General features: G+C 38.3%; 1 protein-coding gene across 1 annotated transcript; it reads right to left on the bottom strand.

The window, feature by feature from the left end:
- Positions 1-71: 71 nt before the first annotated feature.
- LOC121756882 (LRR receptor-like serine/threonine-protein kinase FLS2) lies at positions 72-2,224 on the bottom strand. Its single transcript, XM_042152304.1, has one exon. It carries the CDS (start codon positions 2,099-2,101, stop codon positions 194-196), a length of 1,908 nt encoding a protein of 635 aa, XP_042008238.1. The 5' UTR covers positions 2,102-2,224; the 3' UTR covers positions 72-193.
- Between the last annotated feature and the right edge of the window lie 17,209 nt (positions 2,225-19,433).

Raw genomic sequence — 19,433 nt, 5'->3', positions numbered from 1 at the left:
ATAGCTGTCCTACTATTTAAATTATCATCAACTTTGTTAGGGCAAAACCATGGATTAATTAGATAACCGTGTAAACATCAAGATTATGGTGGATGAATACAGTTTTTTTTACATGGAATGTGATGAGTAATGAGTTTGAAGTAAGATGCTAAGGAAAAGATGCTAAATGTTGAAGAACAAAAAATGTTAGGTCTCAAGGCCGACAGGGTTCGAGTGGCGCGCCACACAGATCTTTGTTTCCCAAGTACGAGCCTCTCGGGAAGTCGATCAGAGGCTCCCCGTACGGAATTCTTCCCTCGAGAGAATTGCTCGAAAGGTCCAAGTCCCTGAGGTTCTTGAACTTGAGAAATTCATCTGGTATTTTCCCGGTGAAGTGATTTCTCTGCAGCTTCAAGTTTTCCATGGAGCTCGCATTTCCCAGCGCCGCTGGTAGCTCAGAGTCGAGGCTGTTGTAGCTCAAGTCCAGGCTCTTCAGTGACTCCAATCTCCCTATGGAATCAGGCAGTCTACCTTTGATCATGTTGTGTGATAGATTGATGTACTGTATGTCGACTTGCATCGTCCCCTTGCCTATTTCCTCGATGCCACCCGTGAAGCTGTTGTCGGAAAGATCAAGAAACGTCAAGGATCTCCCTTTATATCCCCATTCTAGAGAGCCTGCTAGCTTGTTGGAATGGAGATCTAGCACCCCGAGGCTTGTTAAGTCCATGATCGAGCCAGGGATCGTGTCTACAAGGCCGTTGAGTGATAAGTTCAACGAGTAGAGCTCTGTTAGTTTACCAATCCATCCCGGGATGCTTCCTGTCAGGTGGTTCGCTGATAAGTCGAGCTCTTGCAGTGGGCTCGGAGTGGTAAGTACATCCTCCGTTAGTCCACCTTTGATATTGCAGCCGGCCAAGAAAATTCTCGACAGGGAAGGCAACTTCAGTAGCCACTTGGGGATGTTGGAGAAGTTCAGCTGGTTGAAGGAGAGGTCGAGCGTTTGGAGATTCGTGAGGGCTGCCATTTGGTGTGGCAACGGCCCTTCGATCAAGTTGTACGAGACGCTGAAAATGAGTAGATTCGCAAGCTGGCTCATCGAGGCCGGTAGTTGTCCTGATAGCCTGTTGTTGTGCAGGTACAGCTCTGTTAATGATCTCAGATTGCCTATGCTCGAAGGAATCAATCCGTGTAGCGCGTTGTTTGCTAACGAAACTCGTTGCAGGGACGACAGGAACCCGAAGGAGTAAGAGATCTTTCCTGTCAGGTTGTTGTCATTGAGTCTGAGGAAGGCCAGGGAAGGCATCTGGCCAAGCCGCGGAATTTCCCCAACGAGGTGATTGTTGTCGAGGTAGATAATTGATACAATCTTCAACCTAGTTATCGAAGATGGGATTCGTCCGGATAACGAATTGTTTGAAAGATCAAGCTCCTTCAGACACTTCAATTCACCAATGCTGCCAGGTATGCTTCCTGTCAGGAAATTGTTCTGTAGCTCGAGGCGTTCTAGGTTCGATAACTTTGTTATCGACTCTGGAACAGCACCCGATAATTGGTTGGAATGCAAATCCAACATCCTCAGCCCTTGGAGATTTCCTATGCTTCCAGGTATAGAGCCAGTGAAGCTGTTTTCAGACAGGTACAATTCTTGGAGTTCAGACATCTTACCTATGCTCTCAGGCAATGTGCCTTTGAATTTGTTGCCGGAGAGGGCAAGCTTCCGTAACCTGGGGAGATGGGAGCCGATCGTTGGAGGGATCTCCCCGGTTAAGTCGATGAGGCCGGATAGGTCAATGGCTTGAAGAGATGTGAGAAGTGTAATTGAAGGAGATAGAACACCAGACATGGAAGTTTGGACAGGAACATCATCTGAAGTGAATAAGCCCGGGAGATTGATCTCGGTCACTCTCCCGGTTGCGTTATCGCACGTTACTCCTTCCCAGCTGCAGCAGCCTCGACCGGTCCATGTCTCGGTCCGACCAGACGGGTCTGACCGGATCCCTACCCGGAAACCTTCTAGCCCTTTCAGGTCATTGGAGTGGCAAATCTCTCCAGCCCCAACAAGAGTTATTGCAACAGCTAAAAGCCATACAATCTTGAAGTTGAACCACATTTTCTTCATTGAAAAAGGCAATGTGTGAAATGAAGAAAGTTAATAAATTGGTCAAAAAAATGTTGGAAAGGAAAGATTCTGGTTGTGGTTTAGCCCTTTACCGATTGTGATGGTGGGAGAGCATAAATGTGTCTTAATTATTATTATGCCTCATCACATTTGTGTGATTTATACTGTAACAGAATCCCATGAAATTACTATGCTCATAACAGAGTCCTATAAAAAATCTGGCATGAACATTTTTTATATTTTTTTTCTGCAATATAATCCTTATTTTTATGGGGGACCAACGCACTGTCAGAAGAAGTTGCAACTTTGCTGGCAGATGTTACTCTATCCTAAACAAGTTGAACTTTTATTGTTTTTTTGTCTAATAAAATAATACTAAAAACAATAATAATAATAATAATAATAGTATAGTGTACGTAGAATAATATTTTGTTGCGTTGATATTGTTACTTGAATTTTTAACTTTAGGTTATCACATTGGCATTGTACAGCGGCACCACTCGCCACTGACAACTGACAAGATTTGAAGATTGTTTGTTTTGTGGGATGCTACATTTCAAGATTTCAGCATCCTTGTTTTACTATTTCTAGATATGTTGGATATACTTGGAGCATCTCCAAGGGAAGAGGGAGATGTAAATTGGTAAAGTTATATAACTACCATATTCGTCTTCTTTTCATGAAAAATCATTCTTCAAGGGAGAAGGTATCACACTTTATGTTTTTTTAATGCATTTTGTACTATTATTTTATATTTAAAAAATTATTTACCTTTCTATATACCTTTTTTCTTTGGAGTATGTTTCATTTTGGAAGGGTATATTTTCCTTTTTGAGGAGTTATATAGATGATATACCTCTTTTATTTACTCTTCCTTGCTGGAGTTGCTCTTAGAATCCCAATTAGGGCCCTCAACGAAAACAAATGAAAATATAATCTCACTAAGGACTATGTAACCGTTGTATAATAAATCAACTAGTCCAATTACCTGTCCATGTTTCGTGGCTTTTCTAGTAAAAGAAAGACTACTAGACAAATCATGTATAGTATATAAAGATATGAAATGAAAGGGGAAATGAATTGTTTATGTAATTTCTATGCTTGATATGCAAAGGATAAAATTGTGATTTTTGATTGATTCGTTTCCTATCATTCCTAGTTAATGAAGTCTATGGTATGATAAAATGAATTGTTTATGTAATTTCTATGCTTGATATGCAAAGGATAAAATTGTGATTTTTGATTGATTCGTTACCTATCATTCCTAGTTAATGAAGTCTATGGTATGATAAAATTATTTTGTACTCTCTCCGTCCACAAGATTTAAAGAACCCTTTTGGCATTTTAGTTTGTCCACGATTTATAGAATCAGTTAATTTATTCCTCTTTTAGTATGCGGACATCATATCACACTAACTTTTTATACTCACAATCCAATATAAAACTAATACTTTAAACGAGTCTCATATTCCACTCACTTTCTCACTTTACTTTTCTTAACAAAGTCAAACAATTTCTTAAAACACGTGCCGAATCGATGACTCTTTAAATGGTGGACGGAGGGAGTATTATTAAATTAATTTTTAAAAATATAATATATATAAAATTGATATCTATTTATCTCTATAATTATATTTCATATAGTAAAAACCAATAGTCTCATCTTTTCTTTTTTAACCGTCACACCAAAATTAGACTCATATTAAAAATGAAAAGTTATTCTCAATATATTACTCGTCTTTTATTTTGTTTTCTCATATTTTATTCATATTTTCTTTTTTACCCTTGTACTTTACCCAATTTAACCCTCTATTTCTCATATTTTTTTCAATTTTTCATTAAAATCCATGTCGTCGTCCATCAATAATAATACTATTTTTTTATGGACAAAGAGAGTATTAAATTATATTTTTTGTGTACATAACAAAGAACTTTTCCTTCACTAAAAGATGTATATCGTGATAACGATTTGCAGCCCCAAAATACTGAATCAAGTGTTCGGTCATGCCAAAATGAACTTGGAAATGATTGGGGATGACTACTAATGGCATGACTCGTGAAATGAATGACTACTGCGACAAATAGATTTAAAGATTCTAAATAGAGTATGGATATTTTAGAAAGTTATCGAGCAAATAAATGAAATGGGTGTAGACTATATCCATAAGTAACCCCCACTCGACCCAACCCCAATCAACTTTTTAATAAAATATTCATTTTTTTCACTTCCACATATACAATCCCCAACTTATTACTCCATATGTCCTATTGAAGATGGCCAACTTTCATTTTCGGTTTGTCTCAATCAATATGACTCATTACTAAAAGTGGAAACATCTTTCTCTCTACTTTATTCCCTCTATCTTACTTTACTCTCTCCACTTCACACACAAAATAAAGTTGCATATATTCTCGTGCCGCCCAAGGAAGGGGTCATCTTCCTTGGGACGGAGGGAGTATAATTTTTACTTCCTTCCATCAGTGACCTCAACTCAACCCAACCTAATTAAATATTTTCTTTTTAAAATTATTAATTAATCTCAGATTTATAATTAATTTAAATCTACAAAATATATAAAAATAAAAATTAAAGAAAATTTAGTTTATGTCCGAATATATTTAATGGGGCATATATAAAACATCACAATATAAGTACTCCCCCCGTCCCGTTTAAGATTATACATTTTCCTTTTTAGTTTGTCTCAACTAAGATGATACATTTCCTTTTTTGGAAACTTTCTCTCATCAATCAATACATCTAACCACTTTTTCTCATTCTTATTAAAATATTCATTCATTTTTCTTTCTCTCTATTTTAATACTTGCGCACTCACATTTTCTCTCTCCAATTAAACATTTTAACAAATAACTCATAAAATCCCGTGCCGATTAAGAAATGTGTCATCTCAGCCGGGACGGAGGGAGTAATAAATTAAATGCAGATTAGAATAAAAAATAATTATAACACATAGATACAAAAATTTAAATCTAAAAAAGTTAATAAACAACCAGGATTATATTGACATGGGCATGACCCTTACTTTTGTTTGGGGTTGGCTGACAGCACCTGTATCGTGGGGGTCACAAAATTTCGTTCATTTTATAATCATTTTGAGAGCGAACATCTTTTTTGATCCACGAACTATGTCAAAGTATCATTTTAAGTCCGTGAACATTGAAAATATCATTTGAGGTCCGTCAACTATGAGTTAATATCATTCGAAGTACTTTTTTACTATTTCAAAGTTTTTATGGACGAAAATATCTTCAATACCTTGAAGGATATATATTTTTAATTAATTTATCACATACTCATAATTTTAACGAATTTTCTAAATATAATTTGACCTTCAATATTATCACTTAATTTTGTGACATGCAAGAAATGTTCCTTATTCAACTTTTTATAATTAAATAATTTCAAAATATTTTTAAGACATGTATACTCGTAAAACTAATGTCATAGGCAATAGACGATACTTGGATATTAATATATTTATTTAAAAATAATATCAATATATCAGTATTCAAGTATCGTCTATTGACTAGGACATTAATTTTACGAGTATACATATCTTAAAATATTTTGAAATTCTTTAATTATAAAAAGTTGAATAAGAAACATTTCGTGCATGTCACAAAATTAAGTGATAATATTGAAGGTTAAATTATATTTAGAAATTCATAAAAATATATATAGTAAAGATATTAATAAAAAAATATAAGTATATGATAAGTTTATTAAAAATATATACCCTTCAAGGTATTGATGGTATTTTCATCCAGAAAAACTTGAAAATAGTAAAAATGTACTTAGAATGATATTAACTCATAGTTGACGTACGTAAAATGATATTTTCAAAGTTCACGGACCTAAAATGATACTTTGACAAAGTTTGTAGACCAAAAAAGATGTTCCCTCTTATTTTTATTATTAACTTTTTTGTCTTTTGCATGTGACCTTGTTGATAGGGTCATCGATCTATATAGTTTAAGAACACTAAGAGATCGAAAAGTTTAACTTGTGAGGCCGAATATAGTAAAAAACACTTCTTCCGTCCCACAATAGGGGTCACTCTTATTGAGGACACGAGTTTTAAGAAATGTTAAGAATAGTGAGTTGGAAAGTTAGTGGAATATGAGACCCATTTTTTATATTAGTTTTATAATAAAATGTGAGTGAAGTGAGTAATTAGTGGAATATGAGACCTACTTACCATTTATGGTAAAAATGAAGCATGACTCTTACTGGGGACGGAGGAAGTTGTTGGAATCGTAGTCCGGTCAATGCAATTTTTGACGGATCGTTCAAGTGACGGAATATTTAATTTTGAAAAACAAATTAAATAATTTATAATCGATCTACGCTCCTAGTAGATGATTGTAGTATATTTACTTTCTCTAAACCGATTCCCGATGAGTGAGAAATAATATATTAAAATATATCACAATGTATGAAGATATGAAATTAATTACTACAACAAAATATGGTAGTAATTAAAATATGAAATAATATATTAAAATATGTCACGATATATGAAGATATGAAATAATATAGTAAAATATGGTAGTAATTAATTAATTAATTTATCTATTTTGGACACGTAGACAAAACAATGTGGCAAATGAGCATACAGAGAAAGCTTCTTAGAATGCGTGCACATTGATCGGGTCATCCAGAAACATCTCTAGAATGAGCAACTACGAGAGAGGTGTCTAGGTACATCCGTCCAAGTTCATGCTCTGATGTAAATCAAATAATGATAATTCTACTCAAAGATTTCTCCAGATTTTTTTATGAAAATCATCTATCAATTAATTATTGAAGTTTAATTATTATATATTAATTGATATATTTTCATGTATAGTGATTTACGTGTGGGTGGATAGCAAATTTTGGATGAACAAAACTCCTCCTGCATGGGCTGTTACAAGCATACAACAATCTATGATTGACATACTTGGATTTTACATGATTTTAGAGGGTGGTTTTGTATGAATGTGATCATATTTCGTCTATTATTAGGCGTGTTTATATCTACTTCTCTATTATGTTGGTATGTTGACCTTTTTGTTAAGAATGTGTAGAAAAAGGTGTAAAATAGGTGGATATGCAGCAGCCTTGGTTTGAGACAATTCTTCTAGAGATTTTGAAGTCCAATCAATACCCACTGCATATCATTCTCTTCGTCTTCGAAAGAGCTTCGCGTGGGTATCTCAAACGCCCTAATCAGAGTTCGGATGAGAGAGATATGGCCGATCTACGAAAGCCGCGCACAGGTAACCCGGCCGGGTTAATTTACAGTGCAAAAATACAACCCGGCCGGGTTGAGCCAGAATCCAGCAACTGTCCTAAAATGGTGACCCGGCCGGGTTGAATTTCCAGTTCAAAAATACAACCCGGCCGGGTCGGATTGTCTGACGCGTCTGAAAGCTGAAAACGCGATTTTTGAAGGGAAATAAGAGGAGAAGAAGCCTAGGGTTCATTCTATTCCACACCTACCGCCCCTACACACACATACCCTCAAGAACACCTTTGAGGGAGAGAATTGAAGATTGAAGAGTCCACATCGGAAGATTGAAGCTTCACTCCATAGATCGATCTCACAGGAGTACTTAGTATCTTTATTTCATGTTTTTGTTGGATTACTTTGTGTTGAACATGGCTTCCTTTATGAACATGAGTAGCTAAACTTTTCTTGTAGAATTCTTGGTGATGATGCACTAATTTCATAGTTTTTATCCGATTGATTTTGTTCTTGCCTTGCTCTTGTAGTTATTTGATTGTTCTTGAGTTTATTCCTTTCAATTGCTTGATCACCACTTGATTGTGTAGGATTAATTAGATTAATCGGGAGATGAAATAATTAATCCGGAAATAAGAATAATTCACACCTTAATACAATATAACTCGGGAGAGTTGAGGTTTTGAGTGAGGTCATTGACCTAATCGAGCTTTTGGGAGTTAGGAGTTTAGGATTAGAAGGGGACTTCGATCCTAGCACCTAATCTACAGGTTTTTCACCTCGGGAGGGGGTTTAATCTATAATTGTGGTCGGCTTAGTAACTCTAGAGACACCAAAAGGTAAGGCAAATCGATTGGATAAGAGCTTAGAATTGTGCATCGGATCCTTGAGTTCAGCAATTTTCTCCATATTATCTTTTCTCACCGTGTCTCCGTGTTCTTAGTTATTATTTGCTTATTATATGCTTTTATTAGTTGTTAGAACAAACCAAACGCTTCTTGATTGTCTAGATAGTAGTTAATCTTTGTTCGTGGTAGTTAAGTTGATACGAAATTGTCTCTGTGGGATACGATACTCTTGCTTACTAATTGCTACACTAGCCCCGTACACTTGCGGGTATCACTTGTGTAAAAATAAGTTGAGTCAAGTTTTTGGCGCCGTTGCCGGGGACAATTGTGTGTCATTATAGCTTAATATCGTGATAATAATTGAGATTACTAGTCTAGATTTTACTTGCTTTATTTTTACTTTTTATTTTGAGTGCTCTAATAGATGTGTTTCCTTGTTCAGGTTGTATGCACACGCGTTCTAAAGGTCCACCTTTAGAGCCTATCGATCCCGAGATCGAAGCAACCAACAGAAGGAGGAACGCACAGAGAAGGTTAAACCAAAGGAATCGGGTTTCTTCACCCGCTCATAGGCGACTACCTTCTCCTATCCAGAGAACTCCATCACCCAGTACATCTCCACCTCCATCACCTATCCAGTACGAGCCTCATTCTCCAATTCTAATGGATAACGGGGAGGAGAACAACAATGAGGATCCTGTCATCCGCCAACTCCGTCTACAGCTGGTTGCCATGCAGAGGCAATTGGATGAACAGAATGTGAGGCCAGTGCCCGTGCAAAATCAATTTGCCTACAGAGGAAAATCATATAGGGTGGCATCCACCTCCGATAATGATAGGATGGATGCAATATCCAAGCAGCTGGAATTCATAACTGACAAGCTTGGGCATATGGGAACGAGTCAGGTTGGGACTGAGATGCAACAAGGAGTCGAAGATGTAAACTACGTTCATCAAGGTGGCAACAACAGAAATTTCAACAATTACCACCCCAACCAAGGAGGAGGCAATTACAATCACTATGGGAACAAGGTGCATCCCAACTTGTCATACGGGAACCCAAATAATGCCCTGCAACCACCACCCGGATTCCAGGTATCAAATGGCCAAATCATAGAACCGAGGAAGGATGAGCTGAAAGATGTGTTAATGGCCTTTATGAAGCAAACAGGAGAGTGCATGAAGGACTCCAACAAACGGCTAGTGCAGGTTGAAGCTAATGTGAATGACCTTAATATTCACATGAAGAGCATCGATAACCAAATGAGCCAGATTTCACAGGCAGTGGGTATTCAGCATCAACCGGGCCAATTTCCGTCACAAACAATTGTCAATCCTAAAGACTGTAAGGATTGCAAAGCCATTAATCTTAGGAGTGGAAAGAGCTATGATGGCCCAACCTTGCCTACAGAGAAGGAGAAAATCTCTCAAGAAGAGGTGGTGGAAGAAGAAGAAGAACCAGTGGAAGAGGTGCCGCCTCCCAAGGCAAGCATCGTGATACCTGCACCCCCTGCTGAGGTTAAGATCCCATTTCCACAGCGCGTGCAGAAGAAGAAGCTAGATGATCACTTCTCTAGGTTTCTTGACATATTTAGAAAAGTGCACATCAACATCCCGTTGGTAGAGGCGTTACAGCAAATGCCTACATATGCAAAGTTTCTAAAAGATGTGCTCTCCAAGAAGAAGAAGTGGACTGACTATGAGACGGTGAACATATCTGAAAATTGTAGTGCCATAATTCAGAAAAAGCTACCGGCCAAGCTTAAAGATCCTGGGAGTTTCAACATCTCATGCGTTATTGGAAATGACAGACAGACAAAGGCACTTTGTGATCTGGGGGCGAGCATAAATTTGATGCCATTATCATTTTTCAGAAAGATGAAGATCGACACTCTCAAGCCGACAACAATAACACTACAGATGGCAGATAGAACCGTCACCTATCCTAAAGGAATTGTTGAGGACGTTCTTGTGAGGGTACATGACTTCATTTTTCCCGTCGATTTTGTAGTATTGGATATGGAAGAAGACGTGAATATACCGCTTATCCTGGGGCGCCCATTCCTTGCAACGGGAAAAGCATTGATAGATGTGGCAAAGGGAGAGCTCACTCTTCATATGGGTAACAAACGTCACATCCTATCTATCTACAATGCTATGAAGAGTCGTGAGGAAGAAGAACTTGTTATGAAGAAAGAGTGCAAAGCTGTGCACGTTGTAGAGGTCCAAAAGGCACAAGAAATTGAGTCCACATTTGGGGATTTTTCTTTACCGCAATGGATGTTTGGTTCATGTGGTGGATCAACTTCTAAAGAAGAGACTACATCAAATCCTAAAGTGAAGGTGAAGAAAACAAAAGCTGAAAATTTATCCAAAGTGGAAACTGAAATTTCTGATGGAGCTCTGAAAAATACTTGGTGGAAGAAGAGATTGGCTATATCATATGCTTCCAAGATTGACAGAAAATCCAACGCCACCATTTATGGCGTGACATGATGCAGCTCATGGACGACGTCGAGCCAACGACGATAACCAAAGGCACTGTAGGGGAGGTAACCCCTAGTAGGTATCTTTTAATTCTTTTGTTTCAGTTTGTTTTTGGTGTGTTTTATGTTGCTTGCATACCATGTTAGTCTCCCTTCTCCACCAACTTTTCAAACTTATTCTTTGCATAGCTTTGAATAAGTTTGGGGGGATGATATGGTGGATACGGACACTAACGAGGTACTTATCTTTTTGCTTTAGATTGATTAGTTGTGTTTTGTTGTTTTTATTTTGTTTTAGGATAGAATTGCTTTGTTTAAGAAATTCATGAAGTTTTGTGTTGTTTGGTTGTGATTGATTGCAAATTTTGGGCTTGAATTAAAAAAAAAAAATTTGGTATAATTGGGGTGAAGACTAGTCTTCTATGATAAAAGAACCATCCATTTTGAGCTATCACTTGACCATTGACTTGAGAGTTTGAGTAATTGGGTGCATAAGTAACGAATCGCTTGTTTGCCTTGATTCATGCTATTTACCTAAGTGAGATTTTGAGCCTTCAATTCTTTCATGTGTGTTTTATCATCAATTGTGCATGTGTTTCTAGAACTTGCTCCTGGTCTTCTTGAGTCTACAAAGTGACCTTAAATATAGGGGAAGATGTTAGGCCATCGTTGTTAGCCTCATTTTTACCTAAACACTAACCTTAGTATATAACACCCTTGTTAGCCAAGTTTGAGCCTTAAGCCTTTTCTTTTGTCAAGCTAATCAAGTAGATTGGGAATCCTAGACTCTAAATTTGTTGAGATTTGAAAAAGAAGAGTTGGGAAAGTATAATTGAAAAAGGTCGGTTGAGTTTGTACTTAGAAAAAAAAGTGAATGAAAAAGAAAAAAAAAGAAGAAAAAAAAAAGAAAAAAGAAGAAAGAAAAAAAATTTGTATATAGAGAATAATTTGAGGTCTTTGGAAGTTGGGAAGAAATTAGACAAAGTCTAGTTATTATCTAGAAGTGTTTTGAGAATGGTTGAAGTTAAAAGTTGATTGTTGTGATTTCTTGGGATTTTACGTTTTGGGAATTTCAGTCACTTTAGCCAAATATTTCCTCACCTTACCAAAGAGCCTACATTATAACCTAAATAAAAGACCTTTCGGACTCTTGATTTATTGTCACACGAGGTAGAGGAGAGGTCAGACATTGAGCAAGCTTATGGTAAACCATGCATTTGTGCTTGATTTGAGTGACTACTTGATACGTTATACACTTTTTAGTGAGGTGAATATACACACATATATACATCCCGAGTGAAGTACGAATCCAAGGTGATATACGAGTTAGTAGCAAAGGTGCATTCGACAGCTTAACTTGATGGAATTTGTATTGTGATATGCTCCTTTATTCCATATTCTTTGAGACGATGATGATGTCTAAAACCCCTTTAAATCCAAGTCTTCTTTTAATTCTTTTTCTTCATTGCTCGAGGACTAGCAATTATGTAAGTTTGGGGGAGTTGACATACTTGGATTTTACATGATTTTAGAGGGTGGTTTTGTATGAATGTGATCATATTTCGTCTATTATTAGGCGTGTTTATATCTACTTCTCTATTATGTTGGTATGTTGACCTTTTTGTTAAGAATGTGTAGAAAAAGGTGTAAAATAGGTGGATATGCAGCAGCCTTGGTTTGAGACAATTCTTCTAGAGATTTTGAAGTCCAATCAATACCCACTGCATATCATTCTCTTCGTCTTCGAAAGAGCTTCGCGTGGGTATCTCAAACGCCCTAATCAGAGTTCGGATGAGAGAGATATGGCCGATCTACGAAAGCCGCGCACAGGTAACCCGGCCGGGTTAATTTACAGTGCAAAAATACAACCCGGCCGGGTTGAGCCAGAATCCAGCAACTGTCCTAAAATGGTGACCCGGCCGGGTTGAATTTCCAGTTCAAAAATACAACCCGGCCGGGTCGGATTGTCTGACGCGTCTGAAAGCTGAAAACGCGATTTTTGAAGGGAAATAAGAGGAGAAGAAGCCTAGGGTTCATTCTATTCCACACCTACCGCCCCTACACACACATACCCTCAAGAACACCTTTGAGGGAGAGAATTGAAGATTGAAGAGTCCACATCGGAAGATTGAAGCTTCACTCCATAGATCGATCTCACAGGAGTACTTAGTATCTTTATTTCATGTTTTTGTTGGATTACTTTGTGTTGAACATGGCTTCCTTTATGAACATGAGTAGCTAAACTTTTCTTGTAGAATTCTTGGTGATGATGCACTAATTTCATAGTTTTTATCCGATTGATTTTGTTCTTGCCTTGCTCTTGTAGTTATTTGATTGTTCTTGAGTTTATTCCTTTCAATTGCTTGATCACCACTTGATTGTGTAGGATTAATTAGATTAATCGGGAGATGAAATAATTAATCCGGAAATAAGAATAATTCACACCTTAATACAATATAACTCGGGAGAGTTGAGGTTTTGAGTGAGGTCATTGACCTAATCGAGCTTTTGGGAGTTAGGAGTTTAGGATTAGAAGGGGACTTCGATCCTAGCACCTAATCTACAGGTTTTTCACCTCGGGAGGGGGTTTAATCTATAATTGTGGTCGGCTTAGTAACTCTAGAGACACCAAAAGGTAAGGCAAATCGATTGGATAAGAGCTTAGAATTGTGCATCGGATCCTTGAGTTCAGCAATTTTCTCCATATTATCTTTTCTCACCGTGTCTCCGTGTTCTTAGTTATTATTTGCTTATTATATGCTTTTATTAGTTGTTAGAACAAACCAAACGCTTCTTGATTGTCTAGATAGTAGTTAATCTTTGTTCGTGGTAGTTAAGTTGATACGAAATTGTCTCTGTGGGATACGATACTCTTGCTTACTAATTGCTACACTAGCCCCGTACACTTGCGGGTATCACTTGTGTAAAAATAAGTTGAGTCAAGTTTTTGGCGCCGTTGCCGGGGACAATTGTGTGTCATTATAGCTTAATATCGTGATAATAATTGAGATTACTAGTCTAGATTTTACTTGCTTTATTTTTACTTTTTATTTTGAGTGCTCTAATAGATGTGTTTCCTTGTTCAGGTTGTATGCACACGCGTTCTAAAGGTCCACCTTTAGAGCCTATCGATCCCGAGATCGAAGCAACCAACAGAAGGAGGAACGCACAGAGAAGGTTAAACCAAAGGAATCGGGTTTCTTCACCCGCTCATAGGCGACTACCTTCTCCTATCCAGAGAACTCCATCACCCAGTACATCTCCACCTCCATCACCTATCCAGTACGAGCCTCATTCTCCAATTCTAATGGATAACGGGGAGGAGAACAACAATGAGGATCCTGTCATCCGCCAACTCCGTCTACAGCTGGTTGCCATGCAGAGGCAATTGGATGAACAGAATGTGAGGCCAGTGCCCGTGCAAAATCAATTTGCCTACAGACAGGTTGCTAATCCACCAGTCAACAATGCGGGGATAGCGGCCAACAGCTTCGAATTGAGACCGGGGTTGATAGACAGAGCAGAAGCAAAAGCATTTGGTGGGACAGGTTCAGAAGATGCCAACAAGCACCTCACCAAGTTCATACAGATCAGCAACACAGTGAAGGCGAATGGGGTCACAGATGAGCAAGTCCGCCTCCGATTATTCCCATTCTCTTTGAAAGATGAGGCAAGGGACTGGTATGACAGCATGAGTCCTAACTCTGTGCCTACATGGGATGCAATGGTGGAACTGTTCTTGGAGAAATATTATCCACCTAGCGAGGCACTCAAACGCCAAGCTGAGGTCATTCAGTACAAGATGCACCCTCAGGAGAATATCATGGAGGCTTGGAAAAGGTTCAAGCAGCTGATGAGAAGATGCCCCAATCACGGGCTAACTCCGGGACAACAGATCTTAACCTTCTACAGGGGAGGCACGCTGGAAGCAATGCGTGAACTGAACATGAGCGCCGGAGGATCTCTCTTGAAATTGGGGGAAGCTGAAGCACTTGAAGTGATCGAGAGGGTAGCTTCAAATGATGATGGATGGAGAAACGACAGAGGAAAATCATATAGGGTGGCATCCACCTCCGATAATGATAGGATGGATGCAATATCCAAGCAGCTGGAATTCATAACTGACAAGCTTGGGCATATGGGAACGAGTCAGGTTGGGACTGAGATGCAACAAGGAGTCGAAGATGTAAACTACGTTCATCAAGGTGGCAACAACAGAAATTTCAACAATTACCACCCCAACCAAGGAGGAGGCAATTACAATCACTATGGGAACAAGGTGCATCCCAACTTGTCATACGGGAACCCAAATAATGCCCTGCAACCACCACCCGGATTCCAGGTATCAAATGGCCAAATCATAGAACCGAGGAAGGATGAGCTGAAAGATGTGTTAATGGCCTTTATGAAGCAAACAGGAGAGTGCATGAAGGACTCCAACAAACGGCTAGTGCAGGTTGAAGCTAATGTGAATGACCTTAATATTCACATGAAGAGCATCGATAACCAAATGAGCCAGATTTCACAGGCAGTGGGTATTCAGCATCAACCGGGCCAATTTCCGTCACAAACAATTGTCAATCCTAAAGACTGTAAGGATTGCAAAGCCATTAATCTTAGGAGTGGAAAGAGCTATGATGGCCCAACCTTGCCTACAGAGAAGGAGAAAATCTCTCAAGAAGAGGTGGTGGAAGAAGAAGAACCAGTGGAAGAGGTGCCGCCTCCCAAGGCAAGCATCGTGATACCTGCACCCCCTGCTGAGGTTAAGATCCCATTTCCACAGCGCGTGCAGAAGAAGAAGCTAGATGATCACTTCTCTAGGTTTCTTGACATATTTAGAAAAGTGCACATCAACATCCCGTTGGTAGAGGCGTTACAGCAAATGCCTACATATGCAAAGTTTCTAAAAGATGTGCTCTCCAAGAAGAAGAAGTGGACTGACTATGAGACGGTGAACATATCTGAAAATTGTAGTGCCATAATTCAGAAAAAGCTACCGGCCAAGCTTAAAGATCCTGGGAGTTTCAACATCTCATGCGTTATTGGAAATGACAGACAGACAAAGGCACTTTGTGATCTGGGGGCGAGCATAAATTTGATGCCATTATCATTTTTCAGAAAGATGAAGATCGACACTCTCAAGCCGACAACAATAACACTACAGATGGCAGATAGAACCGTCACCTATCCTAAAGGAATTGTTGAGGACGTTCTTGTGAGGGTACATGACTTCATTTTTCCCGTCGATTTTGTAGTATTGGATATGGAAGAAGACGTGAATATACCGCTTATCCTGGGGCGCCCATTCCTTGCAACGGGAAAAGCATTGATAGATGTGGCAAAGGGAGAGCTCACTCTTCATATGGGTAACAAACGTCACATCCTATCTATCTACAATGCTATGAAGAGTCGTGAGGAAGAAGAACTTGTTATGAAGAAAGAGTGCAAAGCTGTGCACGTTGTAGAGGTCCAAAAGGCACAAGAAATTGAGTCCACATTTGGGGATTTTTCTTTACCGCAATGGATGTTTGGTTCATGTGGTGGATCAACTTCTAAAGAAGAGACTACATCAAATCCTAAAGTGAAGGTGAAGAAAACAAAAGCTGAAAATTTATCCAAAGTGGAAACTGAAATTTCTGATGGAGCTCTGAAAAATACTTGGTGGAAGAAGAGATTGGCTATATCATATGCTTCCAAGATTGACAGAAAATCCAACGCCACCATTTATGGCGTGACATGATGCAGCTCATGGACGACGTCGAGCCAACGACGATAACCAAAGGCACTGTAGGGGAGGTAACCCCTAGTAGGTATCTTTTAATTCTTTTGTTTCAGTTTGTTTTTGGTGTGTTTTATGTTGCTTGCATACCATGTTAGTCTCCCTTCTCCACCAACTTTTCAAACTTATTCTTTGCATAGCTTTGAATAAGTTTGGGGGGATGATATGGTGGATACGGACACTAACGAGGTACTTATCTTTTTGCTTTAGATTGATTAGTTGTGTTTTGTTGTTTTTATTTTGTTTTAGGATAGAATTGCTTTGTTTAAGAAATTCATGAAGTTTTGTGTTGTTTGGTTGTGATTGATTGCAAATTTTGGGCTTGAATTAAAAAAAAAAAATTTGGTATAATTGGGGTGAAGACTAGTCTTCTATGATAAAAGAACCATCCATTTTGAGCTATCACTTGACCATTGACTTGAGAGTTTGAGTAATTGGGTGCATAAGTAACGAATCGCTTGTTTGCCTTGATTCATGCTATTTACCTAAGTGAGATTTTGAGCCTTCAATTCTTTCATGTGTGTTTTATCATCAATTGTGCATGTGTTTCTAGAACTTGCTCCTGGTCTTCTTGAGTCTACAAAGTGACCTTAAATATAGGGGAAGATGTTAGGCCATCGTTGTTAGCCTCATTTTTACCTAAACACTAACCTTAGTATATAACACCCTTGTTAGCCAAGTTTGAGCCTTAAGCCTTTTCTTTTGTCAAGCTAATCAAGTAGATTGGGAATCCTAGACTCTAAATTTGTTGAGATTTGAAAAAGAAGAGTTGGGAAAGTATAATTGAAAAAGGTCGGTTGAGTTTGTACTTAGAAAAAAAAGTGAATGAAAAAGAAAAAAAGAAGAAAAAAAAAAGAAAAAAGAAGAAAGAAAAAAAATTTGTATATAGAGAATAATTTGAGGTCTTTGGAAGTTGGGAAGAAATTAGACAAAGTCTAGTTATTATCTAGAAGTGTTTTGAGAATGGTTGAAGTTAAAAGTTGATTGTTGTGATTTCTTGGGATTTTACGTTTTGGGAATTTCAGTCACTTTAGCCAAATATTTCCTCACCTTACCAAAGAGCCTACATTATAACCTAAATAAAAGACCTTTCGGACTCTTGATTTATTGTCACACGAGGTAGAGGAGAGGTCAGACATTGAGCAAGCTTATGGTAAACCATGCATTTGTGCTTGATTTGAGTGACTACTTGATACGTTATACACTTTTTAGTGAGGTGAATATACACACATATATACATCCCGAGTGAAGTACGAATCCAAGGTGATATACGAGTTAGTAGCAAAGGTGCATTCGACAGCTTAACTTGATGGAATTTGTATTGTGATATGCTCCTTTATTCCATATTCTTTGAGACGATGATGATGTCTAAAACCCCTTTAAATCCAAGTCTTCTTTTAATTCTTTTTCTTCATTGCTCGAGGACTAGCAATTATGTAAGTTTGGGGGAGTTGACATACTTGGATTTTACATGATTTTAGAGGGTGGTTTTGTATGAATGTGATCATATTTCGTCTATTATTAGGCGTGTTTATATCTACTTCTCTATTATGTTGGTATGTTGACCTTTTTGTTAAGAATGTGTAGAAAAAGGTGTAAAATAGGTGGATATGCAGCAGCCTTGGTTTGAGACAATTCTTCTAGAGATTTTGAAGTCCAATCAATACCCACTGCATATCATTCTCTTCGTCTTCGAAAGAGCTTCGCGTGGGTATCTCAAACGCCCTAATCAGAGTTCGGATGAGAGAGATATGGCCGATCTACGAAAGCCGCGCACAGGTAACCCGGCCGGGTTAATTTACAGTGCAAAAATACAACCCGGCCGGGTTGAGCCAGAATCCAGCAACTGTCCTAAAATGGTGACCCGGCCGGGTTGAATTTCCAGTTCAAAAATACAACCCGGCCGGGTCGGATTGTCTGACGCGTCTGAAAGCTGAAAACGCGATTTTTGAAGGGAAATAAGAGGAGAAGAAGCCTAGGGTTCATTCTATTCCACACCTACCGCCCCTACACACACATACCCTCAAGAACACCTTTGAGGGAGAGAATTGAAGATTGAAGAGTCCACATCGGAAGATTGAAGCTTCACTCCATAGATCGATCTCACAGGAGTACTTAGTATCTTTATTTCATGTTTTTGTTGGATTACTTTGTGTTGAACATGGCTTCCTTTATGAACATGAGTAGCTAAACTTTTCTTGTAGAATTCTTGGTGATGATGCACTAATTTCATAGTTTTTATCCGATTGATTTTGTTCTTGCCTTGCTCTTGTAGTTATTTGATTGTTCTTGAGTTTATTCCTTTCAATTGCTTGATCACCACTTGATTGTGTAGGATTAATTAGATTAATCGGGAGATGAAATAATTAATCCGGAAATAAGAATAATTCACACCTTAATACAATATAACTCGGGAGAGTTGAGGTTTTGAGTGAGGTCATTGACCTAATCGAGCTTTTGGGAGTTAGGAGTTTAGGATTAGAAGGGGACTTCGATCCTAGCACCTAATCTACAGGTTTTTCACCTCGGGAGGGGGTTTAATCTATAATTGTGGTCGGCTTAGTAACTCTAGAGACACCAAAAGGTAAGGCAAATCGATTGGATAAGAGCTTAGAATTGTGCATCGGATCCTTGAGTTCAGCAATTTTCTCCATATTATCTTTTCTCACCGTGTCTCCGTGTTCTTAGTTATTATTTGCTTATTATATGCTTTTATTAGTTGTTAGAACAAACCAAACGCTTCTTGATTGTCTAGATAGTAGTTAATCTTTGTTCGTGGTAGTTAAGTTGATACGAAATTGTCTCTGTGGGATACGATACTCTTGCTTACTAATTGCTACACTAGCCCCGTACACTTGCGGGTATCACTTGTGTAAAAATAAGTTGAGTCAATGATCTAAATGAATTTGTTATGTACCTGGATGTGCATCGAATGTGTTGCAATTCTGTGAGAATGTAGTCAGGCAGAGAGAT

This window comes from Salvia splendens, chromosome 12 (assembly GCF_004379255.2).
Source record: "Salvia splendens isolate huo1 chromosome 12, SspV2, whole genome shotgun sequence".
Lineage (NCBI taxonomy): Eukaryota > Viridiplantae > Streptophyta > Magnoliopsida > Lamiales > Lamiaceae > Salvia > Salvia splendens.
The sequence above is the reverse complement of the archived record's forward strand: the minus strand, read 5'-3'. Positions and strand labels throughout refer to the sequence as shown.

Excerpts from the sequence above, each read along its gene's own strand:
- LOC121756882 (XM_042152304.1), bottom strand. The coding sequence starts at position 2,101 with ATGAAGAAAATGTGGTTCAACTTCAAGATTGTATGGCTTTTAGCTGTT.